Below are 27,872 nucleotides of genomic sequence, written 5' to 3'. Positions count from 1 at the left end.
ATGGAAGGTCAGTCTTGTGCTAACACAGAGATTATCCAGCAAGTACCCTCCGGATCAAGTCCTCCACCCTTCCTTAACTTGCTGAAAATACATCGAGAACTTTTAGTCAGCAAAATCCGAAACACCCAGTGTTTGTTTGACAACTTGATTAAGAATGAATACTTCTCTACTGAAGATGCAGAGATTGCTGCACAGTTTCCTACTCAAGCCGACAAGGTACAGTAACTCCTCACTTAACTTTGTAGTTATGTTCCTGAAAAATGCGACTTTAAGCGAAACAATGTTAAGCGAATCCAATTTCCCCATAAGAATTAATGTAAATGAGGGGGTTAGGTTCCAGGGAAATTTTTTCCACCAGACAAAAGACTATATTTTACTTACACACGCACGCACACACACACGCACACAGTATAAGTTTTAAACAAACAATTTATTACTGGTACACAGTGATGATGATTGTGAAGCTTGGTTGAAGTGGAGGAGTCAGAGGGTGGGATATTTTCCTTACTGCTAAATGATGAACTAGCAATTGGCTGAGCCCTCAAGGGTTAACTCTCTCACTTTACAAGGCAGCAGTAATGAGGGAGATATGCGCATTTCCCCTTTAAGTACACTGCCTTGTTAATTAAATCAGCTTGCTGAGACCACAGCTACTGCAAGCTCCCTCCGTCCTGAGCCCTGGCGTGTCCCCCCTGCTCTATGGAAGATGGGGTAAGCGGGGTGCAGGAGCAGGGGGGAGGGGGACACCCTGACATTAGCCCCCCTCTTCCTTCCCTCCCCCCCAGACCCCGGCACAGCAAGCAGGAGTCTCGGGGTTCGTCTCCAAGGCAGAGGGCAGGAGCAGCACATGGTAGTGGGGGAAGGGACAGCTGCTGATTCATAGCCTGCTGGGCAGCTGCTGCACAGGGAACTTAGGGGAGCGGGGAGCTGATAGGGGGGCTGCCGGTCCACCCTGGTTCCAAGTCCCCACCAGCTAGCTGCAACGGGCTGCACTTCCTGCAAGCAGTAGACAAAGCAGGCGGCTGTCAAACAACATTAGAAGGGAGCATTGCACAACTTTAAACGAGCATGTTCCCTAATTGATCAGCAATGTAACAACGAAACAACGTTAACCGGGATGACTTTAAGTGAGGAATTACTGTATATTCTTATTTCACTAGCCAGCTTGAACTTTTTATTAGCCATGTAAAACCCCACAAGTTGAAGTGTATCTGGTAACTTTAGCTCAACTATCTTTTAGACTTCTATTGTGTTTGATAATCTGTCCAGTTCCTACTGAGCTGAGTTCCCATCTCAAGTATCACTGCCACTAGTTGGCACTCTAGAGGGTAGGCTCAGCACAGAGGCTATTGAATGGGTAGGATGACTGAACAATTCTCTCACACCTAGAAGTGACCCTGCCAATGAGGAGGGTCATTGCTGAGGCAATCTAAGGAAGTTTACACAGTTGCTACCTTTGCTCTGTGGATAACCAGAGAACACCAGTCAGCAAGGCTGCCAGTCCAGCACCTTTGACAAGCACTGGCTTGACATGGAAAATAAATGAATGTATCAAGACCATTATATAGGGTTGAAAATCATTGGTGTATTTGGGCAGTGGACAGCATGGGTGTGGGGTTGAAGTAGACAGACTACCTGGTTACCAACAAACTGAGGATTTGATTGTCAAACTACAAAAGCAAACCCTGTGGGATGGGACTTTCAGAAGCACTCAGTGTTGGTCCAACTCTGATTTTGTTCATTTTACCATCAGGACCCAGTATTCATTTAGGGTTTGAACGAACTCCCATTGAAGTCAATGGTAGCCTTTCTACTGATGTTAGTGGGAGGTGGATTGTCTCTCCGCTTCTGGCCACGCTGCTCTCCCCCCAGCCTCCGAAGCAGCTGCAGCTCCGGGGCTGGCAGGCTGCAGCCGCGCCGCTCGGCCCCACCCCCCAGAGCAGGCTGTGGCCACGCTGCCGGAGCACACTGGGCTGTGCCACCCGGCCCAGCCCTCTGGAACATGCTGCGGCCACACCGCCCGGTCTGGCCCACCAGAGCAGGCTGCGGCTGCGCTGCCCAGCCTGCCGGAGCAGCTCCCACCAGGCCAGAGACATCCTCCCCTGGCCCTCCCCAGATAAGGTGGGAAGGGATGGGATGGGGAGAGTGTGGGGTCATGTGGGGGGTGATCACAGGGGTTACTCCCCTGACCCCCAGCTTCTCCCCCCCCCCCAAAAAAAAATTCCCCACCACTTGCTGTCCCGGCCCGTCAGGGTAAGCGGCTGGCGTGCTGGGACACTTTGTTTACTTAGGTTTACCTCTGTGCCTGCGGACACTTGAGGTAAACAAACCATCTCGGTCCGCCAGCGGCTTATCCTGATGGCCCGGGAGCCAAAGTTTGCTGACCCCTGAATTATAGGGTCGGCTTATGAACGGGTTATAAATATTTTTCCATTTTTACTTATCCATCTTGGGGGGGGTCAGCTTATAAACGAACCGGCTTATGATCGAGTAAATACAGTAATCTCTGTAAATCTGTTTGTTTGCAGTTACAAGAAAAGCTCTAAGAACATAAATTTACAAAAAAATCTGTGATGTGAGCACATTTTTAATTGCACACCTGTACTGTTTGGAGCATTGTTACCATGCAAAATACTTAAGAGGGAAACAGAGTTTATTTCACTGTGACATAGGAGGGATCATAAGTTGGTCCTAGTTTAAAGGGGGGGAAATGTTCATTTTAAAATTGTAGTCACTTTTTCTACACATACTCTTCTCTTTAAAGACCTAAGTGATTTTCTGTATCCTCCTTCATGAAAATGGAAAAAAACTTGATATCCTGACACATTTTGGTTTTAGATTTCTGTCTCCAGGAGCAAATATTAGCAAAAATTGCTTGGGTTTCCAATTCTTCCAGAAGAGAAAATGTTCCAGGCATTTTTTCCTGTTACAGTGATTTAATACAATACCTGACTCTGACTTCCCTTATGAACCAGTTACGGAGCTTTAGAGGTTTCACATTTGTGTCACAGATAGAGGAGAGTGAACGACAAAAGAGGCAGGTGTCCTGGGCTTCATCAATGTGCAGATTTCCCTAGGATAATAACTCTTGTTGGTTACTGGACATTGTACCTGTGGTGCTTACTCCATGTAGCTAGCCAAAGCTGGGAGTTGAACGGTGGTGCATTGTATGATCATCTGGGGTTCTTTTTTTGTTCAGTAGTATAATATAGTAATAAAACAGTCAGTCATCTACAGAGGGGAGCTCTCAGAAGAGGCAACGCGTACTTCACAGGACCAGTGGGAAGTTCAGTTTTTGGGCCAGATTGCCTGATCGCCCACAGAGAATCCTGCAGAAGGGGCCAGAAGTGACTGAAAACTCGGGGATGGAAAAACCCACAGGAGGCAGCTTGAAGGGAAGGATTCAGTGAGGATCCTCTCATGGAGTCCCCCCACCCCACCCGCTCCATATTGTTTGTCAGAGAAGCAGGGTTTGACCCCGGAGAATGAGCTGCAGGACCATACCTAGACCCTGTGGTTTTCATTGGCATCTACAAGAGGCCTGGCCTGTCTGCATGGAGACCCCATGCATCCATTAGCTCTCTGTGCCCACAGCAATTCCTGACAGTGCAGTTCCATTGGGCCCTCTTACGCCCCACCTCCCCAGGATTTCCTTGAAGGAGAATCCCCACTATCAAGGGGTCTCTGTGGAAGAGGCTAATGCAGCCCCTGAGATTGTTTCCTGATGCGACCATCCACATTTATGTTTACTAGGGCTCCATTCTTTGTTCCTTTTCTTTTTAAATTGAAGCGATTTGTAGCTGTAAGCTTTGTTCACATGGAATATCTCCTATTTGTAGTTTTCTTATTGAATATCTGAGGTGGAAGGAAAAAATAGATTGTCTGAGGAATGTTTGCTGGCTTACAAGTAGGTTTTATCGATGTTCTGTCATAAGAGAGTTGCCCCACTTTTGCAGATCCTGAACTATAAGGTGCAGATTTCCAGATCAGAGAAATTGGGTGAAGGTCTTTAATATCTAAAAATCCTTTTTTTGCTGAGCTCTGGTGTATTCTATCCTGCATTGTGGGTTCTCTAGCTCATGAGAGGCCAGAGAAAAGTTGCCTCAGAGATTAAGGAATTTGGAAGTCTTTTGCCTACTGAAGAAATTGAGCTTGTGACTAGCAGGAATGGAATCCAGTCCTTAGAGAAGTATCCTTAGAGCAAAGGCTGTACTCCCTAGAAACACTTGCACTAAGGTTGTCACATGCTGGTTGTACAAAAATCAAACTAGCCCTTGCCCTCTAGATCCACCCACCAAACCTAACCCCTTCCATCTATTAGCTGGAGTCAAATTTTTTGCTAGTGGGTGTGGACATTAACTCTCCTATGGCTGCTGAATGAGAGGGGCATACAGCATTGCGTGCACGCACACGCGCTCTCTCACCCCCAACCCAATCCCCCATAGCATGGGCGGGGAGAGGTGGCCTTTCAGAGTTAAACTGCTATGCTTAAAGAAGGAAGAGTGCTTGTTTGGTTCTGCATTCAAGTCCAGAGAGACATTCTGCTGTCCACACACTGCTATTCAGGCTAGATTCTGATATAAAATTAAATAATGCAACTTAGCCTCAGAAATCAGAGGACCAGGCCAGGAGGTCAAAAATCAGTCCTCTAGTTTCATTTAATATGGGCAAGATTTGAAATCTCCTGCATGACTGTGGTGACCACCCAGACCAGGAATTTCCTTTGCATTCTACCTATGGAGCAACCTGTGTCCCTTATCTTTATAGCTGGTATATGTACATAGCTGTAGTGATGAGCCCAAACTAAAACCTCTCATCCAAATCAGAGTTGCAGATCCAGCCTTTTTGTAATGCCGGAATCCAAACACACTGGACTTTGGGATAGTTCAGGTTCAGATCCAGATTCTGACATCCCAGTTTGGGAGAGTAGATTCTAGGCTTTGATTGGGGTCCCATTTCCAATGAAGCATCTCAAAGCATTTCATAAATGTAACCAATACACAATCCTACGTATCACTAACATTCTACGTGGTATTTCTTCAGGTTCGTAAAATTCTGGATCTGGTTCAAAGCAAAGGAGAAGAAGTTTCAGAATATTTCATCTACATCCTGCAAGAAGTCTCTGATGCGTATTACGAACTACAGCCTTGGTTGGATGAAATAGAATTCCACCCTTCACAGAATATTCAAAATAAACCTGTTGTAAATACAGATCCAGGTAGGAAGAGGTGTAAGAGCCAATATGCAGGTCAATTCTCTGTAGAAAACATGTCTCCAGAGAAATGTATGTTAATATTAACTGGATTAATTTCATCTATTGATTAACCTCACTATTAGTTCTGATTTTTCCAGCCTTGGGAATCAAGCTTTAAAAATATGTAACCAGGGTTAGACCTTACATTGTGTTTCTTGTTTGAAGTCTGAGTAATATGGGGTGAGATTTTTATCCCCCCTACTACTGTCTGTGGCAACATACAGGTGTGACAGGTTGGATCACAGAAGCCCCCTTGGGAACTGCCAACTGATGTGCCAAGACTACTTCTGCTTCCCTGCCAGCTCGGGACTCCAGCACCCTGTCTTGTTGAGCCAGACATGCCAGTCTGCTCCAACCCAGACCCAGGGTCTGAACCACGTGTCCTAAAGCTGCAGACTTAACTGAAAGCAGCTTACAGAAGTGTTCCTGTCTTTAACACTCAGATGCCCAACTCCCAATGGGGTCCAAACCCCAAATAAATCCGTTTTACCCTGTATAAAGCTTATACAGGGTAAATTCATAAATTGTTCGCCCTCTATAACACTGATAGAGAGAGATGCACAGCTGTTCCCCCCCCCCCCCCCCCCCGGTATTAATACATACTCTGGGTTAATTAATAAGTAAAAAGTGATTTTATTAAATACAGAAAGTAGGAGTTAAGTGGTTCCAAGTAATAGCAGACAGAACAAAGTGAATTACCAAGCAAAATAAAATAGAACACGCAAGTCTATGTCTAAGAAAACTGAATACAGATAAAAACCTCACTCAGTAAGCTTCCTTTTACGGACTAGTCTCCCTCTAGTCTGGGTCCAGCAATCACTCACACCCCCTGTAGTTACTGTCCTTTGTTCCAGTTTCTTTCAGGTATCCTTGGGGGTGGAGAGGCTATTTCTTGAGCCAGGTGAAGCCAAAATGGAGGGGTCTCCCAGGGGTTTAAGTAGACTTTCTCTTGTGGGTGGAGACCCCCTCCTCTCTCCTATGCAAAGTCCAGCTCTAAGATGGAGTTTTGGAGTCACATGGGCAAGTCACATGTCCATGCATGACTCTGTTTTTACAAGCAGAGCCATTGCTTACCTGCTACCTTGAACGTCCTCAGGTAGACTTCTTATGTGGATTGGAGCCTCCCAAGATCCATTGTCCCTTAAATGCTTCTTGATTGGGCAGTTAATTTGCACATTCCTTTCTCAAGAATCTGACCAAATGCTTTACTAAGGCTACTTAGAAATCAAGCAAGTATACAGCCAATATTCCTAACTTCAAGTACAAAAATGATACATGCATACAAATAGGATTAATAGATTCAATAGATCATAACCTTTACAGAGATATGTTACATGGCATATGTAGCATAAAACATATTCTAGTTATGTCATATATACTTTCATAAGCATATTTCCATAAAGCCTTATGGGGGGCACCGTCACAACAGGGTCTGTAGAAACCGGAGCGCCAGCTAGGGAAAATACCATAGTGAATGCATTGTGTAGGGCAGCTGTAGGCTTCCAGGCTGCTGGAACTTAGAACAGCCCCCTCTATTAGTTGAACATTTATATTTTGCTTTGTTTATGTAGCTTTTATTTTTCTAAACCTCAAGCACTTTTTTGTTTGTTTGTTTTTAATATATCCAATAGTGTTGCATCACAGTCTCAGATCAGCCCTCGAATTAATTAGTTTTTAACACATAGCACAAACTAACTGCTCCGTGATTATCTTTGGCAAAGTGACTGTCAGCAGATTTTTAGTTATATTATTAAAATTAAAATATCACATTTTTATACAGCCCTTCATCTCAAAGGACCCCAAAGCATTTTCCAGACTGTATAAATACAAGACTCTTAACCTTAAACCCCCCCCTTCTGAAATGTAGACTCCTTTGCAATGAAAACACAAGAACATTGCCCAGTGGTTAGAATTTTTATTATTCTATAAATTGTTTTTTAATATCTTGAGGTGCCTAGAGCCTGGGATGATGATGATTATTAACAAACTAACAAATAGGCAAGGAGCAAAGAGTGACAAAGATGATCAAGGGGATGGAACTCAAGCCATAGGAGCAAAGGCTGAAGGAACTGGGTATGTTTAGTTTGGAAAAGAGGAGACTAAGGGGGGGACGTGAAAGTGGTCTTTAAATACTTGAAAGGCTGCTATAAAAAAGATGGAGAAAAGTTGTTCTCTCTTGCTGCAGAGGGCAGGACAAGAGGCAATGGGTTCAAATTCCAGCATAGCAGATTTAGATTAAATCTCAGGGAAAACTTCCTAACTGTAAGAACAGTAGGACAATGGAACAGACGGGCCTAGGGAGCTTGTGAAAGCTCCTTCACTGGAGGTTTTCAAAAGGAGGCTGGATCGCCATCTGTCTTGGATGGTTTAGACACAACAAATCCTGCATCTTGGCAGGGGGTTAGACCTAGATGACCCTTGCAGGCCCTTCTAACACTGCAGCTCTAAGAACAACTCCTGTAACTGAAATTGCCAGGGAAACTTAGAGGGGAGAGTGTAACCATCTAAATTGTCTATGGCTTGGACATCCTGACCTTTGAAGAAAGGGTGGTGGGGTCTTTAGGCCCCGGGTTTTATGCAGCATCAAGCAACACAGTGCCCCCTAATACAGTGCTGTGCCACTGGGTCAGTACTGACTGGAAGGGAAGAGAGTTTCCAACTGAATCACCAGCACCACTTCCTAGGCAGCCTCCCATCAAAGTACTGGCAAAACAGCCCTGTTGAGCCTGTAAGATGTAATTACACCAGCTCAAGACTGCAGGGAAAGTATTTATGAGCCAGGAATTCTAAAGGCACTCAGGAACAGCTAGCAATCAGATCTTTGCAATAGTCCTAATCTTTTAACTTGGCATGTAGAACGTACCCGATGCTGTAAAAATAACTGCTCTTAGTTTGTTCCTTTGGACTGAGAAATCACACACAAACCTGTCAGCCAATTCATGACTATCCAGAAAATAAAGCATGCAGTTGGAAAATGTTGCTAAGCAGAAATTATCTTTCTTATCCCGACAGGAGCTTTGCTAGTGCCTCTCAGATTTGTGCTGAACACATGCAAAGAAAAAAAATAAGTTCACTATTACAAGTTGCTTCCCCTCCAGAGAAACACTGCTTGTCATTGAAAAAGCCCAAAGAGCCTCTCTGAGGGTCCTGATGTAGCCTCTCTAGAAACTGTATAATATCAAAAGTCTCATCATTCCCCCTGTTTCTAGAGAGGCAACTTCAAGACAGCATGTATTTGATAAAAGATAGGAAGGAGTTAGCTGTAGCCTAAAACTCTTCTATACCTAAGAGCCGCAGGCATAAGTGCTTGTATATAGCCAGTCATTTCTCCTTAGTTCCTAAGCATGGCAGGACTTTATATACTGTAGCCCTTATGTTAGATTCAATCTCTTTTAATAATTAATTCTCTCTTTAGTCAGCAGGTACCGTCAGAAACTCAAATATGAATTGGCACGAGACACAAAGTTTGTTATGTCATATGCTCAGAAGGAGGAAATGCTGCTGGAGGAAACCTATGCTGCTAGTCTTATCGAGCTGGTCAGTTATACCAATGAGAGTCTAGGCAAGGTGAGCTGCCTAGAAGATCTGTTTGATGATAGAATTGGGTTAATTAACGAAGATGGAGAGACGATCTACATCTTTGGTGATGCAGGTATTGGAAAATCCATTTTGCTGCAAAAGATGCAAAATCTTTGGGCCAGAGGAGAATTGGCTGTAGGTGCCAAATTTTTCTTCCGGTTCAGGTGCAGGATGTTTAGCTGTTTTAAGGAGAATGAAGCCATCTGTTTGAAGGATCTCCTGTTCAAATACAACTGTTACCCAGACCAGGACCCCGAGGAGGTATTCAACCACATCCTGCACTTCCCTCATACAGCCCTCTTCACGTTTGATGGTTTTGATGAGATCCATTCTGACTTTGACCTGAGCAGCATCCCCGAGATCTGCTCACCCAATGAACCTATCCACCCTCTTGCCCTGTTGGTGAATCTTCTCAGTGGAAAGGTTCTTAAGGGATCAAGGAAAGTTCTGACAGCAAGGACAGGAACTGAGATCCATCAAAACATCATTAGGAAGAAAGTACTGCTCCGAGGGTTTTCCAGCAATAACCTGAAGGAATACACTAAGAAATTCTTCAGAGACGAGGAGTGTCGGGTATTGATGTCGAACCAGCTGGAAGCAAACCCTAGTCTCTGCAGTTTGTGTTCGGTGCCTTTGTTTTGTTGGATTATCTTTAAATGCTTTGAACTCTTCCATTCCATGTTTGACAGTCATGAGCTTCCAAACTACTCAGTTACACTCACAGATGTTTTTTTGCTCATGACTGAAGTTCACTTGAACCGAACTCTGAAAACAAATTTGCTGAAGAAGAACACCAGGAGCCAAGTGGAGACATTCAGGTCAAAAAAGGAAACTCTGTTCTCTTTGGGTAAAATAGCACACATGGGGATGGAGAAGTCTCTCTTTATCTTTGACCAGGAGGAAGTCACATCCTTGAACATGTCAGAGCAGGATTTGCACCTGGGATTCCTCAGAACGGTTCATGACTGTGGTGGCTATGGAGACCAGTCCTCCTATGAGTTCTTGCACTTGACCCTGCAGTCTTTTTTCACAGCTTTGTTCCTAGTTACTGAAGAGAAATTGGGTACAAAGGAGTTACTGAAGTTTTTCGCAGAGTGCTCTTCCACTGAGACTGCCCAGTCTACTTGTTTCCCTATTTCCTGGTTGCACAAACGCTCTATAGGAGAAGATCCTTTCCGAAATAAAGAACATTTTCACTTCACCAATCTTTTCCTCTGTGGTCTGCTTTCCAAAGACAAGGAGAAGCTCCTCAGACATTTAGTTTCACCTGCAGCCATTAAGAGGAAAAGAAATGCGCTCATCACATATCTCTTGGAAAGCATGAAATTTCAATTGCAGAGCCTGATGCGGGCAAAACTTAAGGGTTATAAACAGATTCAGGTCATGCCCAATTTTGTTTGGATGCTGAGGTGCATTTATGAGACTCAAAGTGAAAAACTAGCCAAGCTGACTGTCAGGGGCATGAGGGCCAACTACATCAAACTCACCTATTGCAATGCCTATTCGTCGGACTGCAGCGCCATATCCTTTGTGATGCAGCACTTTCAGAAGCATCTGGGTCTGGATCTAGACAACAATAATATCAATGATTATGGAGTAAAACAACTTCTACCTTGTTTTAACAAGCTTGCGGTGATCAGGTAGGATGTCGTGCCAGGTGACTGTTTATCTTTGATTTATTACACAATATAAGCATTAAACTTATGGAAACTCTTTAAAGCTTGAGAGGGCTAAAGGCACCAAGTGCTCCTGGAAATAAACTGTATTTGGCTTTTAAAGCCTTGTTTCAGAACGATCACCTCAGTATCTTAAGAGAAGGCAGCCCCAAGCAGCAAAATTTGGATCAGAATTTTGAACATCCCAGAGTTTGCCGATTTCAGATCTTTTTTTTGGGGGGGGGGTGGAAGGTAGAATAGCAATAAGGACCAGCTGTGTGAATTTTGAATCCAGATTGCAAAAAATACCACCAGAAGTTTGGGGTGTTTAGGTCTGTGGTCTTGATTTGGGTCCATCTCAGATTATGTCTTGAAAATGGGCCAGGTTCTGTGAGAAAGCACTGAGGGTGGGGTGGCGTGGAGGGGGGAGCAGGGAAGGAGAAGTACTTGCTGATAGTACTTCCCTTACATGAAAATTTGCTAGAGCCAGTCCTGGCTTTAAAATATGGCAGTGGGAGAAATCTGCCATTCAAAGCAACTGCTGATCAGAGCAGTGTGCCTTTTGTGTTAACATGGCTCATCCTGGCATGAGGACTGTCGTTTCCATTTGGTAATTCCTAGAGAACAGAAAATGACATTTGTAACAACCCAAACCTAATTTCACAGTGAGTCATTTGAAAAGAAGCAGACTCCTCTGATTGGTAGAAGTTGAGCCAGATTCCCTCTACCAATCAATGCATCTGAGTGGGCAAGCTACCAACCTCCTGGAATAAGCAGGAGTGGCTTGGCGACAGGGCGTTCTCAGGTATTGTCTGCATGGCAGCACAGTGCTGACTCTGGGGTTGTGAATTGCATAGCATGCAAACAGGTTGTGCTGTAACCGCCCTGTGCAGACCCTGCTGGCGTGAATAAAAATCTACCTGCTTCTCATTACCTTTTAATTCATGCCAGCAGGATCTGCATGGGGCAGTTACCGCAGAACATGTTAGTGTGCTGTACAGTTCACACCCCTAGGGTCTGCAGTGCGCAGCTTTGTAGACCAATCCTTAGCATTGGAGCTTGGTCCAGAAATGGCACTAGTCAAAAATTTTCCACTGGATCAGTTTACGTCGGAAAATGCTGATTTCTTGAAATAGAAATGTTTCACGGGAACATGTTGATTTTGATGACATTTAACAGAAAAATGTCTAAACTATTCATTTTTATCCCTTCAACTCCTGTATTATAAATTATAATATAAAAAACAAAATAATAAAGTTTGAAATAAAATGTTCTGATTTTTCTGAAACAAAATATTTTGGAGTATTTTGTTTCATGAAAAAAATTCAGTGTTTTTGACTTTTTGTCCCAATACAGGGCAAAAAAGAAATTTCCTATGACCACAGTTCACTAGTGCATATATGTCATGGCCTTCAGAACATGCTTCTATACTCGCCTGTTTTCTAGCCTTTCACTGAGTATGGGCAGGGATGATTAGATGACTGGTGGCCCATTGAGGAGCTGGGTTTTGCTGGGATAGGTATTGTTGAGGGGATGCCAAGTAGAGCATCTCCCGTAATTATAATAAACTGTGGGAAAACAGGGATCTATCTTTGGTCTGTTGATCTACTGAATTTTTTTGTTTTTAATTCCATGTACAGCATACAGAGCATTAGCTGGAAGCTCTATTTTTTTAAAGTGCAAGTTTAAAAACTGAATTCACATTTCTGTTAATGGCTTTAATCTAATAAGGTCTGATGCTCTGTTAAAATGTCAGAGGAAGATGTGTAGATCTGCAGCAATCCATGAAGAGGAGGCCATAGAATATCCTGTGGCCAGTGAACCCTTCATAATCTGACTAATCAGCCATCGATTCCCTTCTTTCTTCTTTTAGGCTGAGTGTTAATCAGATCACAGATCATGGAGTAAGAGTACTATACGATGAGCTCTCCAAGTACAAAATTGTGACTTCCCTGGGGTATGTATGAGTTCGGAACAGCGCAAGAGATAATGTTACATTACAGCACCTTTCATCCTGAATGGTCCCTCAAGGCTAATAGTCAGCACTAGCAAGGACAGGATGGAAACCTTTAAGGTATGTCTACATTGCAGTAAAAGACCTGGGGCTGGCCGGGTCAGCTGTCTTAGGGTTGCAGGGCACCACCTGAGCTTGAATGTTTATACTGCAATTTTATAGCCCTGCAGCCTGAGTCAGCTGACCCAGGCCAGCCATGACTGTGCCCACGGGTCTTTTATCGCAGTGTAGACATACGCTTAGTTTACTGAACCTGACCATGGCAGGTTTTGTAAGGCACTGTTTTAGGTCATAGTGTAGTGAGATGTGATGCAGGTGTCCGTTTGACAGCACAGCAGGAGAGGGACAGCCAATCCCCTGTACAGCAGTTCTTCTCCTGTCCTTGATCACAGGATGGATTCCTACAAAGGGCAAAGCTTGCTCATGTTGTAATGCTGATCAGGTATGTTCAGTTTTGCAGCTAGTATCTGACCTCCTTTGTCTTTATCCACCTCTAGTTAAGTCATTTCTTTCTTCTATACAAAGTAAATATAGCTTACAAGAGAGAAGGGGAGTGGAAGGGTCATCTTTCAAGGGGTCATATTTACTAGATCCTTTTGTATAACCACACTTACCCATGTAGGAAGCAGCGATTTCCTTAAAGACCTAAAAGAAAATCAGTTTTCTGTCAAGTTTGGGGTGGTGGGCTTGTTAGCCTTTACTCGCTACTTTTGGTTAAATAGTGGCATAAAAATTACTTTATGAAAAGTGAATTTAAGTCCCAAGAATTGCTTCCTCCCACCAATGCCCTATTCCCAGTGTACCTACTCAGTAATCCGACCTTGCAATGAAAGGAACAGGATGTATTTCAGAGAGCTTTCATGAATCTAATAAAAGAATGAGCACATATTTTGCATGGTTACTGGTTTCATAACTTTTATGTAAAAGTATTTTCATATTGGCACCAAAAAATGGAAGCTGGGTTTGTTGGAAGAGATCATTTACATTTCTATATATATATATATATATATATATATATATATATATATATATATATATATATATATATATATATATATATATATATATATATATATATAAAGAAATGTAAATGATCTCTTCCAGCAAACCCAGCTTCCATTATTTTTTTATATATATATATATAACACCTTCCTTCAAATAAATCCCAGTCTGGTCTTAAATTTTATAGCTCTTTATTAAATTATTATCCTCATCACTAAAAAGAAGTATTTAAATCTTTGTACAGGACCCTCATAAAGACAGATACTCTGTGTGTATCAAAAACATCCAGGTTGTATATATTCAGGTAACAGCAGAAATAATCTGTTTTTACCAATGTGATTTTTCTTTAAGCTTGTACAACAACCAAATTACTGATGTTGGAGCCAAATACGTTGCAAGACTCATTGAAGAATGTTCAAGCCTCACATGTGTTAAGTATGTCCAGGATTTTTCCTTATTATGTTCCATGGTACCATATTGAGGGTACATCAACTTTAAAGGGAGAAAGAGAAAAGTTTCTTACTTGAGTAAAAGAAAACACATGCAGATTGAACAAAAGGAGGTTTTCAAAGTTATGTACTTCCTTATAATACTCTGACAATGACTGCTTTGCATGCATTCCTTTAATGCTTAATCTTTACTAAAGACTGCTTTGCACAGTGGGACGCATTCACCCTGATGCAAAGGGTCAGCACAAGACCTATACTCCACTTACGATCTATTTTGAGTACTGGAGAGGGACTTTAGTAGCTCAGAAACCTTGTGCTGGGGCCTCTGCATAAGGATACATTTCCCTCATGGTAACTAATTTCAGGTTTGTGTAGGCCTGACCTTTTCATAAGTAAAGGGAAGGAATGTATTTCAGTATTGCATTTCAATGAAGGAATTACCAAAAGTCAAATGGTGAACCATTACCATTGTTTACAGGGAACTTGCGCAAAGTTAGAATGCCTAGCCATACACAATGCCAGTTTTCATGCTAAGGTTAAGTCACGTTAACTTGTCACTTAATTTTTTTTTACCATAGAAAGTGAAAAGAAGCAACAGAAGCAATGTGAGCTAGTGGAGAGAACACCGTACTGGGAGCCAAGAACTCTTGAATTCTAGTCATGGCTGTGCTGCTAACTTGTTGTGCAGCCTCAGGCCTGAATTGTGCAGCCTAAAATGATTACTTTTGGTCTGGTACCTTGTAACCAAAAGCTTAAATGTGTACAACATTTTAGTCCATGGAAATTTGCAGTAGCCGTAATTGACCTCCATCATTATCTACCACAGGAGTTGGCTGCTAGGGTCAGTGTCTAAGCTGGGGTTCAAATATAGATGTATAGATGAGTTGGTTTTTTTAAGAGTTGCAGCTTAACAGTGAATATATTTTTATGCAGAATAGGAGCAAACAAGATAACCACTGAAGGAGGGAAATGTCTTGCCCTTGCTATCCAGAAGAGCAAAACGATGTATGACATTGGGTAAGTAAAATGAGATACCGCCTGGCGGGAGTCGAAACATGACCTCAGCTGGGGCTGGCAAAGGAGCTGTGACAGTTTGCAGCAGCTGAAGAACTGGCCTACTGAGTGTAGGAATAGCAGCTTCCAGAGGCCCAGGGCCTGATTAATATATAGGTAAACTAGGCATGTGCCTGTGGCCTAAATTCACATGGAGGGCCCAAAATCATAGGCCAGTGTCTTTTGCCACAGCTGCCTCCTCCTTGACCTGCCCAGGGGGCATCGACCACCTGCAGCAGCACCCTCCACCCCAGCCTGGTGCGGAGGGGAGGCCCCAGAGTGGGGGAGGGGATGGAGAGCGAGCCCCCTCTGCACTCACCCCACTGCAGCAGCTTCCGTTCCACGGGGCTGGGCCCAGCTCCCTGCTCCGGGCATTGTGACCGCGGGGTTTGGCCCAGCCACGAGAGGAGTTGTCATCTCAAGAGCAGGCTGCCAACGGAGGTTCCCTGAGATTTTAGTCGCCCTGGTGGCAGTCTGCTATTGAGATGCCAACAACTCCTCTGGCCTGGTGTGGTGATAAGAGAATTATCACCATTTTATTTTCACACGTTACTGAGGACGGAGAGCCTACGGGGCTGGTTTAGTATCCACCTCCATTCGGGGCCCGGCCCTTGCACTGGCGTGGGGCTGGGGTGGGCACAAGGAGCTTCTTCCCCAACACATATCCTGCGTGGGTTGGGCAAAGGCCAAGTACAGTGACAGTCTCTGCATGCAGGGTAACAGAGAGACTGCGCTAAGCACCCCAAAGGGGGCAGGGAAGAGACAGGACGATGGTCCCTCCACCCCCACCAGCTCAGAGCAGGATCAGCGTGCATGAGAAAGTATCCCCTAAAGAGGTGTAGCTGCAGGTGGCTCCCCAGCACAGTCCAAAAGACACTCCCACTGAGGCAAACTATCTCCCAGTGCTCCCTCTGGGCTGTGCCTTTACAGCAGAATTGAACCCTCAGTGCTCAGTCCTGCAAGCGGCTGGGAATGGAACCTGCAAGGATCAATGGGAGTGAAGGGGGCCGAGTCCCTCACGGGCTTGGAACCCTGGTCAGTAGTACAAGGTCACTGGGGAGGGGGGAAATGTGATAAGGGTGGCACTAGATCCTTGTTCCTTATTTCTCTCTGTTTTCTTTCCTTGCCAGGATGTGGGGTAACCAGGTTGGAGATGAAGGAGCGAAGGCATTTGCTGAGGCGCTGAGGAATCACCCCACCTTAACGAATGTGAGGTAATAAATCGGCTTTACAGAACACCTGCCTTTCTAACGGGCTTTGAAATCAGAGCTGATTTGGAGAGGCTTTGTGTGAGAAGTCCGTTTGGTAATGCAGCCTTTCCTCTGTAGGCTAACAGGTCCCTGAGTCAAACAAGAGGCTAGCCTGAGGTCTGGGATCAGGTGGGATTTTCAGTCACAACACAGGTTGTCATTTGTATGTCTGTCATTTTCTCTTTTTATAATGCTCCAAGTTACAGCCTAGGGCCTGCTTCTCTGCTGCCTTGCACCATCAATGGTCCTGTAAACCCATTTACCATTCTCATTTGGTAGCACTTGGCACCTACTTTGTAATGCTGCAAATGACTGCACAGGTCGCAGGGTGATGGAGAAATAGGCCTCTGGTGCGCTGCATACTAGTAAAGTGTGCTCTCTTGAGGAGAAACAAGCAGCTTCTGTACTATTTCTTAGGCTATATCTATACTAGAGACCTTTCAGTGGCACAGCTGCGCCGCTGTAAGATCTCCCGTGTAGCCGCTCTATGCTGATGGGAGAGCTCTCCCATTGACATACTTAAACTGTCCCCAATGAGCAGTGGTAGCTATGTCGGTGGGAGAGTGTCCACACCGGTGTTTCTGTCGGGGTGACTTATGTCGGTCAGGCGGGTGTTTTTTCACACCCCTGAGTGACCTATGTTTTACCGACAGAAGTGCTAGTGTAGACATAGCCTTAGACTGTAAACTCTACAGGGCAGGGATCATGTCTTGGTTAAGTGTTGGCACAACAGGGCTACCACCGTATAAATAATAGTGATCCATGAGACAGTGTTGGTAATGAAGTTCAGTATCTAAGCTTGAAACTAGTATCTGAAAGCACTAAAATATTTGAAGTTGGCAATGTGGTATGAGGAGAAGCTAGAATTGTAAATCTCATCACTTAAACTCATACCTATTTGCTTTAATGTTTTCAATTCTTGCTGTGAATTTTAAAATAATTTTCATGGCCACTTCCCAGTTTCAATGCATGCTCTCCTCCTCCCCTCCCCCCCCCCCCCGCCCTTTTTTTTTTTTTTTTTTTTGGCTCAGTTACTTTCGTTTTGTCTCCCAGGTACACTAAACTCCATGACCCTCTCTTGAAAGAGCAAATATCTTTGCTTGCTTTCCCCACAAGATGGTGCACTTCACTAGTTTCTTCAGTAAAAAACCAGGGAGTGTGGTTAAGACATTCTGGATCTCTGGAGAGCTCACTGCTGCTGTCTCAGACTATCAGTGATTTCATAGCTAGAGGTCTGCCCTGTTTTCTCTGGGCAGATGACTGCCTGAAACAAAACGAAATGATGAACAGCTGCAGTGACCTAGATTTTTGTTCAAATATAAAAGCCACCTAAGAGAGCCACCTTCTCCTCACTGCAGAATTCCTCTAGAAGTGTTATCTCAAGTGTGATACACCTTGAGCTAGCATTAAACTGGGTTATGCTTGCCTGGCACTCTTGCTCTGGAACAAATTTGTTCATGAATTTAGTGCTTACAGAAGCAAAAATGATGATGTGCACTGGCAAGCTCCAGTCATCGTGTGTGCATGTGCAGTATGGATTCTGCCATTGCACCTGCCTCATTCTTAGAACCGTAGGGTTAGAGGGGACCACAAGGCTCATCTAGTCTAACCTCCTGCCGAGATGCAGGATTTGTTGTGTCTAAACCATCCGAGACAGATAGTGATCCAGCCTCCTTTTGAAAATCTCAGTGAAGGAGCTTCCACAACCTCCTGAGTCAGTCTGTTCCATTGTCCTACTGTTCTTACAGTTAGGAAGTTTTTCCTGAGATTTAATCCAAATCTGCTATGCTGTAGTTTGAACCCATTGCCCCATATCCTGCCCTCTGTGGCAAGAGAGAACAACTTTTCTCCATCTTTCAAGTATTTGAAGACCGCTATCCTGTCATCCTTTAATCTCCTCTTTTCCAAACTAAACATACTCAGTTCCTTCAGCCTTTGCTCATATGGCTTGCATTCCATCCCTTTGATCATCTTTGTCACTGGCCTCTGGATCCTTTCCAGTTTCTCTACATCCTTTCTATACATTGGTGACCAAAATTGGACACAATACTCCAGCTGAGGCCTAACCAGCCCTGAGTAGAGTAGTACTATCACCTGCTATGACTTGTATGCTATGCCTCTGTTAATGTAGTCTAAAATTGCATTTGCTTTTTCTGCAACAGCATCACACTGCTGACTCATGTCGAGGTTGTGATCCACCACAACTCCCAGATCCTTCTCAGCAGTGCTGCTGCCAAACTAGTTATCCCCCGTTCTGTATTTGTGCTTTTGGTTTTTCTTCCCTAAGTGTAGCACCTTATATTCGTCTTTGTTGAATTTCAACTTGTTGTCTATAGCCTAGTTCTCCAATTTATCAAGATCCCTCTGAATTCTAGCTCTATCCTCCAATGTTTTCCAACTCCCCCTTAGCTTTGTGTCATTTACAAATTTGATCAGTATGCTCTCTATATAATCATTCTTAATTTACAGTTCTTAAATTAAGAATTTACATTCTGAACCTAGAGTACTTTAATCTTGTTTCATCTATTGAATACCCATTAGTGTCAATGGTGGGTTTATTCAAAGTTTAAGGGTGGATGAAGATAGCCCTAAAATAATTTCAATCTTTTAGCAAGTCATCCTTTTACTTAGGTCCAGTCATCACAGGTGCTGAGTATCTGCAGTTTCCACTCTGGTCAGTCGGAATTCCAGGTGCTCGGCCCCTTTCAGAATTCAGGCTCTTAACTAGACTAACCACTAATCATCATGGACTTTAATGAAGAAGTGTGCTTGCTTGCACGTCATTGGAACATAAGAATCACCTTATCAGGCCAGACCTTTAGTTTGGAATCCTGCCTCTGGCAGCAACCAATAATTGCTGCTTCAGGGTTTGTCTACACACAGAAGTTACACTGGTCTAACTTACGTTGGTTTAGTTAAACTGCTCCACTTATCTGGTTCATACCAGGGAAATTGATGATCCAACCAGTGAACTGCATTCAAGGTCCTTTGTAGGACTGAATCTCAGGCTAGGTCTACACTACAGGGGGGGGGTCGACCTAAGATACGCAACTTCAGCTAGGTGAATAGCGTAGCTGAAGTTGCGTATTTTAGGTCGACTTACCTGGCTGTGAGGACGGCGGCAAGTCGACCGCTGCCGCGCCGCCGTCGACTCCGCTTCCGCCTCTTGCCGCGGTGGATTTCTGGAGTCGACGGCAGAGCCATCGGGGATCGATTTTATCGCGTCTTCACTAGACGCGATAAGTTGATCCCCAATAGATCGATTGCTACCCGCCGATCCGGCGGGTAGTGAAGACGTGCCCTCCGTCATTTGCCAGCTGACATTCCTGATGTAATGCCTCCCCCCAGTGTTTGAGCCATCGGGCTAGCCCTGAGAGTACTGGAGATAAGTGTCGACGGATTGTCATCAGCCAAATGCAGCATCATCAGCGATTCTTATAACTGACCCATCCATGCACGTCCCTGGCTTTGACTTGTCACACCGTTCATGGACTGTTTTGAACAGTCAAGGGTCAGTTTGCACCCAGTCTTTACACGTAGGGCTAACGAGGGGGTCCCACGTGTGGTTGTGGCCCATGCACACAATGTCACACGTCACTGACAACTACCCTCTGACCAGATTTGATGGTGATCAGAAGCCTCTGGCGCTTGGCTGATGAAGCTTCTGCAAATAGGCTTGGCAAGCTCTGCACCCAATAAGAAGAAAATCAACCAGTGACACGTGTGTATGTGGCTCCTCTTGCATAGTTTAAGCCTGCCTTATAGAGCTTAGCTTGTGCCTGTACAGGAACAAATTCCATAGGTTGTCCATGGGCCTGGTCCAAAGCCCAGTACGTCCATGGAAAGACTCCCATTGATTTCAGAGGACTTTGGCTCAGGCCCTAAATGCTGTGTAAAGTAATATGGTCTTGTATTTGTTCTCCCAGGCTTGTCCTTTCATTTCATTGAGTGTCAGAGCCTAGCATGCTCATGGCTAGTTCAGCGTCTTGGTTGCTGGCAATTAGGAATCAACTGGAAGGTCTGACTTTGCATGGTGGTGTTCTTCCTCTCTATGCTCATGTGTAGCCAGGGCTGGAGCACACATGGAAAAAAATGATGGGTGCAGAGCACTCACCGGCAGCCCTCCTATCAGCGCCGCCTCCTCCCCCCCAGCATCTCCTGCCTGCTGGCGGCCCTGCCGATCAGCGCCTCTCTCCCTCCCTCCCAGTGCCTCCCGCTCACTGCGATCAGCTGTCCCACGGCGTGCAGGAAGTGCTGGGGGGTGAGAAGGGGGAGGAGCGAGGGCAGGGCGTGCTTCAGGGAGGGGGCAGGAAGAGGCAGGATGCGGGTGGGGCCTTGGCAGAAGGGACAGAGTGGGGATGGGGATGGGGGGGAGCACCCCCCAGGCACATTAGTCTGCGCCTATGGTTGTGTTTGTATCCAAGGAATAAGTTGTGGAGGATCAGTTGGAAATGTGGGTAGTTAGTAAATTCTCCTGGTTCTCCGCTCCAAGAACCACACCCGCCCCCCCGCTGTGTTAACTGTATGAATTCAGTTTACTATATCTGATGTAAAATGTATACATGTGACTGATTTGAATTTGGGCTTCATTGGTATCCAATGAAAATAGTGGGTGAAATTCACTCCTGTGCAGCAGGCAAACACAAAGCCTTTGTGCACTTACATCCCCCAACTGCCCTATTTTGAACACTCGTATGAGAATTACCGTATACACTCGTTCATAAGCCGAATGTTTTTAGTAAAAAAGGGAAGCACCACAGAAGGGGGTCGGCTTATGAACGGGTATAGAGAGGGAGAGGTGGGACACAGCCCCTCCCCCCAATAGGGGGAGCAAGGAGAGGCAGCACAGCCAGCAGAGACAGAAGGGAAGAGGCGGGGCCAGAGTCTCTCCGCTTCTGGCCATGCTGCTCTCCCCCCAGCCTCCAAAGCAGCTGCAGCTCTGGGGCTGGCAGGCTGCAGCCGTGCCGCTCGGCCCCACCCCCCAGAGCAGGCTCCAGCCGTGCCGCCCAGCCCACCGGAGCACGCTGCAGCCGTGCTGCCCGGCCCAGCCCGCTGGAACATGCTGCAGCCACACCGCCCGGTCTGGCCCGCCGGAGCAGGCTGTGGCCGCGCTGCCCAGCCTGCCGGAGCAGCTCCAGCCAGGCCAGAGACATCCTCCCCTGGCCCTCCCCAGATAAGGTGGGAAGGGATGGGATGGGGAGAGTGTGGGGTCACGTGGGGCGTGGTCACAGGGGTTACTCCCCTGACTCCCAGCTTCTCCCCCCAAAAAAAACATTTCCCCACCAGTTGCTGTCCCGGCCCGTCAGGGTAAGCAGCTGGCGCGCCGGGAAACTTTGTTTACTTATATTTACCTCCGTGCCTGCGGACACTCGAGGTAAACAAACCATCTCGGCCCACCAGCGGCTTATCCTGATGGCCCGGGAGCCAAAGTTTGCTGACCCCTGAATTATAGGGTCGGCTTATGAATGGGTCATAAAAATTTTCCATTTTTACTTATCCATCTTGGGGGGGGTCGGCTTATGAACGAACCGGTTTATGATCGAGTATATACGGTAAGTGGTTGCCCAGTCCTGGGCAGCTAGCTAGCACAAGGCCTAATCTCACTAGTCATCCCTGCAATACTGCCAGCTTATGTTTGGCTTCTAGAGGGACGTAGAAAAGCTGCTTTTTAAAGACCTGAAACTTGGAGCTTAGTATTAGGCAGATACTCTTACCAATGTCTAGCTGAAGATAGAGGGAAAGATTTAAAAACCCTATAGTCTGCACTGAAAACTGTGTGTATGTATAATTAAGGCTACGTTTTACTCACGGGTATTTTTAGTAAAAGTCATGGACAGGTCACGGGCAGTAAACAAAAATTCACGGCTCGTGACTTGTCCATGACTTGTACTATATACCCGACTAAATCTTGGGGGCTCTGGGGTATTGGACGGCCTGGGAGCACTGCAGGTGCTCTGGGGTGGGAGGGTGGCCCGGGTGCTGGGGGAGGAGAGGGTGGCATGTGGCCTGGGACCCCTGCTGCAGCTGGGGGAGTGGCGGCGCGTGGCCCGGGACCCTCACTGGTGCTGGGGGAGGCGAGCAGTGTGGCCCGAGACTGCCCCAGCAGTGGCCGGTGCAGCTGGCCCAGGGGCTGCCCGAGCTGCTTAGGTGGCCCCGGGCCAGATGCACCAGCTGCTGCAGAAGTCCTGGAAAGTCATGGAATCTGTGACAGACTCGCAGCTTTATGGCTGGCTGGGTCCCTGGTGGTTTGGGGTTTTTTTTTTTTTTTTTTTTTTTGGATTAGCTACTGGTGGGGATGGCACTGGTGCCAAAAACATTTTCCGCCCTGGCACTCAAAGCCACCAGTCACAATTCTGCTGTCAGTCCCATAAGTACAACTCTCTGATGCCAAACCTTGTGATCTGTGTAACTGAGGGCAGAATTGGACCCAGACTGTACGACAGTAACAGAAGCATGTAGTTAAAATGCTTCCGCTTGTAAAGTCTTAATTAGTTACAGTTTGTAGAGCCCTTTGAGCATGTAAATCACTCTCTCTATGCTATGTATTAGGATTGATTAAAAGACAATTCAGGCTTTTTGTAAAATGGAGATGTTGGCTATTTTTATATATTCCTCTCTCATTTCCCAGTCTTGCATTCAATGGCATCACGCCAGAGGGAGGCAAAAGCATTGCCGAAGCTTTGAAGCACAACAACACCGTGAAAATATTTTGGTAATCAGTATCCGTTCATTCTATGGAAATAGCTGCCCTCTTACTCATTGTTAATGGGTTGCAAAGGAAAGCTGCAACTTATCGTTATTTCCCAATGAGAAAGTAAACATTTCACTTTAGAATGGGTGTGAAGGTAAAGGACGATGATGTGTTCTTTATGACAGGTCTTTCCCAGAGCTGCGTTGGAGTGCTAGCTCTTATCTAACCGGCGCAGGAATGTCTCCTCGAGCTGGGAATCACACCCCCAGCTTGAAGTATAGATGTATCTTTAGGCTAGGTCTACACTTCAAACTTTCATCAGTATAACTGCGTTGCTCAGGGGTGTGAAAAATCCACACCCCTGAGCAATATCGTTACACCGACCTAACCCCAAGTGCAGGTAGCGCTGTGCTGACGGGAGGGCTTCTTGTGTTGACATAGCTACCGCCTCTCATGGTGGTGGATTAACTGCCCTCCTGCTGGCATAATAGTGTCTTCAGTGGAGTGCTACAACAGTGCAGCTGTGCCCCTGCCAAATTGTGCCCCTGCAGCTTTTTAAGTGTAGACCTGAGTCTCGTCTCCGATCACTTTTGTTATGTGAGACCAGTGTTTGTTTGTCTGTTTGTTCCCACAGCCTTCATGGCTTCTCCAGTGCTACTCCCATGTCTGGACCTGTCCGTGTCTTCCAGTGCATTGTATCTACCCTCTCATACACATCCCTGTCCCATTCTGCAAGGCCCACACCTAACCCGTGTCCCCACCCCCTTGTTAATAAAAATCACATAGGCAGTCTCTTTGCTGCTCCTACCTTCTGTCGAGGGGGGGGTTGTGTCCAGTCTTCGCAAGCTGCTCAGGACAGGAACTGTTTGTGGCTTGTCCAAAGCTGACTGCACTGTCAGCACTTAAATAATTGAGTAGCAAATGTCAAAATGTGAAACAGAGTTTCTGAACAAACCCTCTCTCCAAATTAGGTTGACTAAAAATGCAATAGATGACGAAGCTGCAGAGAGATTTGCAGAGATGCTGAGAGTCAACAAGAAGCTAGCGCATTTATGGTGAGTTAATTACATTTAGACAAGCGTGGCTCTTTGTCAGCCATCACATAAAAACTTCAACTTCCAAGTCTATGCAGGTCCCAGCGAGCCATCTCTGCAATGCCTGGACGTGGTCGTGACAAGTGAAACGGAGCTGCTGCTTTGCTTTTTTTGTTTTAAACTTTTGAAAAAACTTGCATAAAGTTGGGCACCTGAATCTGCATTTAGATGCCTCAGTAAACATCCTGAGCACCTATCCCAAAGAGTGGACGCTCTGGGCAATAAGCACCTCTGAAAGCAAAAAGGGGCCTTGATTGAGGGTGCTTAGCTTTTAAGCAACTACATTTGAACATTTTGGCCATAGTTTATTATAAATCTGCCTTAAAATAGTGGGAGCACAGCACCCTTTGGGCCAGAGCTGGCCCAGTGGCTCAGTAAAGCATGGGTGCTGCTGCCAGTGGACAAGTTTATATCCTGGCTTTCTTGGTTAAGCTACCTGATGCTTTGAAATGGCAAATTGACCAGGGTAGATATTTGTACTTGAGACTGAGCCAAATATTCTTCCAGTAGCTGAAAGCACTCTCAACATTTCAATTTGTTGGCCAAGTTCAGAAAGTTCTTCAAGGCAATTCTTCCTTTTCTCCCCACTGAGAGATTTTTGAGAATTAATTTGATTTTCTAGCTGAGTCCTGAATCTCTGCCAGTCCCAGGAGCTTATAGAGTGTGTGGCATATCATGACAAGCTACAAGGTGGGTGGTGTTCGCCTCGGCTGAGTCTTTTTACAATATTTCAGTAGGGGGTAGTTTTTGAATTTGAGACAACAGTTCTACTGTAGAGCAGTTAATGAGGATCCCATGCAGTCTCCGTTTCTATTCTTATGTCGTTTGTATCTTTCAATTTCAACTCTTATATCAAGTGTGGTTTATGTCTAGTGAGTGATCATCTTACCTATATATTACTGCAGCTACATTTCTTCATAATAAAACCATAGACTAGACAGAACTCCATTTGGAATTAATACCTGTAGCTCATAACTAATTTACTGGAAGGGTCACCTGTGAACAATACGTGGTGCACACTTTCCCCCCCGGCCCACATGAGGGGGAATATATTGACCTTATTTCATCCCTGGCATAAGCAGTGGCAACTCCTGTTGACTTCATTGGGAGTTGCATTTGCTGACACTAGGGCTGTTTGGTGCAGTGTCTCCAAAGAGATCCCAATCCTTGCTGGCCTGATACTCAAGAGACTATCATTTAGAATTTCATTTGGATTGCTCACATGGCAAATAGTGACCACTAAAACACCCTGCCTGCCCCAGGATTTATGCACAGAATTGGTCTGCTACTCCATGAAGAGTCCTTGTTAAGTAGAAAATATAATTATGATGGACTAAAGCAACAGAGTAAAGAACTTTTAATGTATCAACAGATCCAGTGTTCATAATTCCACACTGATAGTAATCAGCTCCCACTTACCAGACAGCAGATGTATCATCAATTGCATAATTCAGCTCACTAACCCTGAAACACACACGCAAACACTTTAAAATCAAGAGGCTCTAAGACTCTTAGTTTTGCTGGTAGTAGCACAGCTGTGGGGAGATTGTCTGTCGCTGGCATGCCATCCATGCAGATGGTAATCAGAAACTACCTCTTCTTGGCAAACAGTTAACCCTGCTCATCAGTATCAAGCAGAGCTTACCTCCCACTGTTGATTTCTGCATCAAATATCCCAAGTGTGCAAGAGAGGGGACGCTACAAGTCAGAGCTAAACAGTTTGTTTGACACGGTGCTTTATTTTTAGGCTTATCCAGAATCAGATTACAGCCAAAGGGGCCAAATACCTCAGCGAAGCTCTCCAGGAGAACACAACCATTAAAGAAATCTGGTAAGATCCCACTCTTCGGAGGGTTGCTTTGTAACACTTCCCTTTCAAATGCTTTGACCATATGACACTTGCAGTAAATCAGAATTTAGAGCAGGGGGTCTCGACCTTTTTCTTTCTGAGGCCCTCCCCCTCCCCCCCCCAACAACCCCAACCAAATGTTATAAAAATTCCACGGCCCACTTGTGCCACAACTGTTTTTCTGCATATCCAGTAGATTAAAAGCCAAGGCTGGCATTACGGGGTAGATAGCAGGGCAATTGCCCGGGGTCCCGCAAAGCGAAGTTGCTTGTGCTTTCTGCCCTTAGCCCCAGTGAGCCCCGGACTCCTGGTTGAGAACCGCTGGTTTAGAGCAAATTTTTAGGAGGGGATGTTGTATCTCCAGCCTGTGGGATTCAGATTTTGAAGGACCCGCTCCTTCCAACACTTACACTCTGCTTTGCTCACGTGAGCAGTCCCTTTGGCTTCAATCTGATCGCTTTCCTGGAGAAAGCAAAGCATATGCATAAGTGTTTCATGAATTACGGCCTAATTTTGTAGCCTGAGTTCTGTTTGATCTGAATATTATTTTCAAGCTTTCTTCTCATCATGTTTCTGCTACCAAGGAGCCAAAGCCAGACAAGCAGGTGATGGCTGCATTTAATTAACATTAATAATTTGGTTCACAGAAATTGTGCTTTGATTTTCTTTTTTCAGACTGCACTCCATGCACAGTCAAGGTGCTAAACTACAAGGAGATTAACTTTTTGCAAGATTTGCTTGTTTTAGATTAGGTAGGCATCACAAGCCACTTGTGTTTTGAGGCACAAAGCCAAAGACAGTTCCTTCCGCCAGCTCCTAGGAGTGGAAGAGCCAGTAGAATTGGGCTATTTTTAGCGCTACTGCTTTCAGACCCTGATTGTGTACAACATACATTTTGTTTAAAAAAAAAAAAAAAAATCTATTTTTCTTAAGTGCCAGGCCACGATGTTCCTGCTTTGAAAGCTTGTCAGTCACCACCTGTGTTCCACTGCAGCAGGCATGGGGGAGGTTTTCTGTTACAGAGCTGCAGTCACCCACCCACCCCCTCTAATATTTTCAAACCACAGGAAGGTTCCCAAGTCTGTATTTAGGTTTCTAAATAAAAGTGGTTTGTTTCTCAGAGGTGCTGAGCGATGGTAGGATTGAGTGCTCAGCCCTTCTGAAAACCAGGCTATTTATGTACAGGGGCATAACTTTAGGCAGCAACAATTGAAACTGTTGACCTAAAGCAATAGCACTAGTAAAAAAAACACTAAAGGAAACATCTCAGCAAATTAAGTTGCCCTTAGTATATTTTGCCCTGCTCAGGAGAAGGAATAATGAGGGCGAAAGTGTGAACAAGTCTCTATTCATTTGGTTACACAAGATTCCCGCACCTGGGGAACCTTAGTCAGCTGGATCCCTCTTTTCATACTGCCATAATATAATCAAACATACTGTTCACCTTCTGGGCAGTTCAAAGCAGTAGGGGATTGTCTTACTCCAACTGCAGAGTCACCTTGACTAGCGTAAAGCTAAAACATCTAATGCTGGCTGCCTAAAGTTAGCCTTCGACCTCTATTATAAGGGGCTTGGGTTCTCAAGAGCACCGAGCACCCAACCAGCTCTGATTCACTTACGTGGGAGCTGTTGGGTGCTCAGCACATTAGGGTGCCTAGAGAGAAACTAATTTAGGCACCACTTTTTGAAAAATCTTGCCCCCCGGGTCTCATCAGAACTACAGTGTGACCTAGTTAGGGGGGAGCCCCATTTGGGGTTTGTGCCCAGTGGGTAGCACACAGAGGCCTAGGAAACTTTGATTGCCACTCCAAAAGCTTGAAAAAGCAGAAGACATGAAATTACCAAAAAGTGCAAAATAAGCAAAAATTCTTCATTTTTGTTTCCTCTTCCCCCCCTCTCCCCCCGTTAGCTTAAATGGGAACCTGGTCAACCAAGAAGAGGCCAAAGCCTTTGCAAATGAAGAGCGGATTATTTGCTTTTGA

At 45.2% G+C, this 27,872-nt stretch overlaps 1 protein-coding gene across 1 annotated transcript; it reads left to right on the top strand.

Moving 5' to 3' along the window:
* On the top strand, positions 1-27,872 carry NOD1 (nucleotide binding oligomerization domain containing 1). The gene is made up of 11 exons (XM_065399603.1): positions 1-216; positions 5,044-5,218; positions 8,670-10,473; positions 12,362-12,445; positions 13,856-13,939; positions 14,887-14,970; positions 16,137-16,220; positions 22,885-22,968; positions 23,919-24,002; positions 25,789-25,872; positions 27,800-27,872. The coding sequence occupies exons 1-11, from the start codon at positions 1-3 to the stop codon at positions 27,870-27,872; spliced, it is 2,856 nt and encodes a 951-aa protein (XP_065255675.1).

The sequence above is a fragment of the Emys orbicularis genome, chromosome 2, assembly GCF_028017835.1.
Source record: "Emys orbicularis isolate rEmyOrb1 chromosome 2, rEmyOrb1.hap1, whole genome shotgun sequence".
In the NCBI taxonomy this organism is placed as follows: Eukaryota; Metazoa; Chordata; order Testudines; family Emydidae; genus Emys; species Emys orbicularis.
The sequence above is the reverse complement of the archived record's forward strand: the minus strand, read 5'-3'. Positions and strand labels throughout refer to the sequence as shown.

Bases quoted from the DNA above. Each gene is read 5' to 3' on its own strand.
- NOD1 (XM_065399603.1), top strand. From the start codon at position 1: ATGGAAGGTCAGTCTTGTGCTAACACAGAGATTATCCAGCAAGTACCC. The intron at 5,219-8,669 runs GTAGGAAGAGGT...TTCTCTCTTTAG, and splicing joins TGTTGTAAATACAGATCCAG to TCAGCAGGTACCGTCAGAAA. The intron at 22,969-23,918 runs GTAATCAGTATC...TCTCCAAATTAG, and splicing joins AACACCGTGAAAATATTTTG to GTTGACTAAAAATGCAATAG.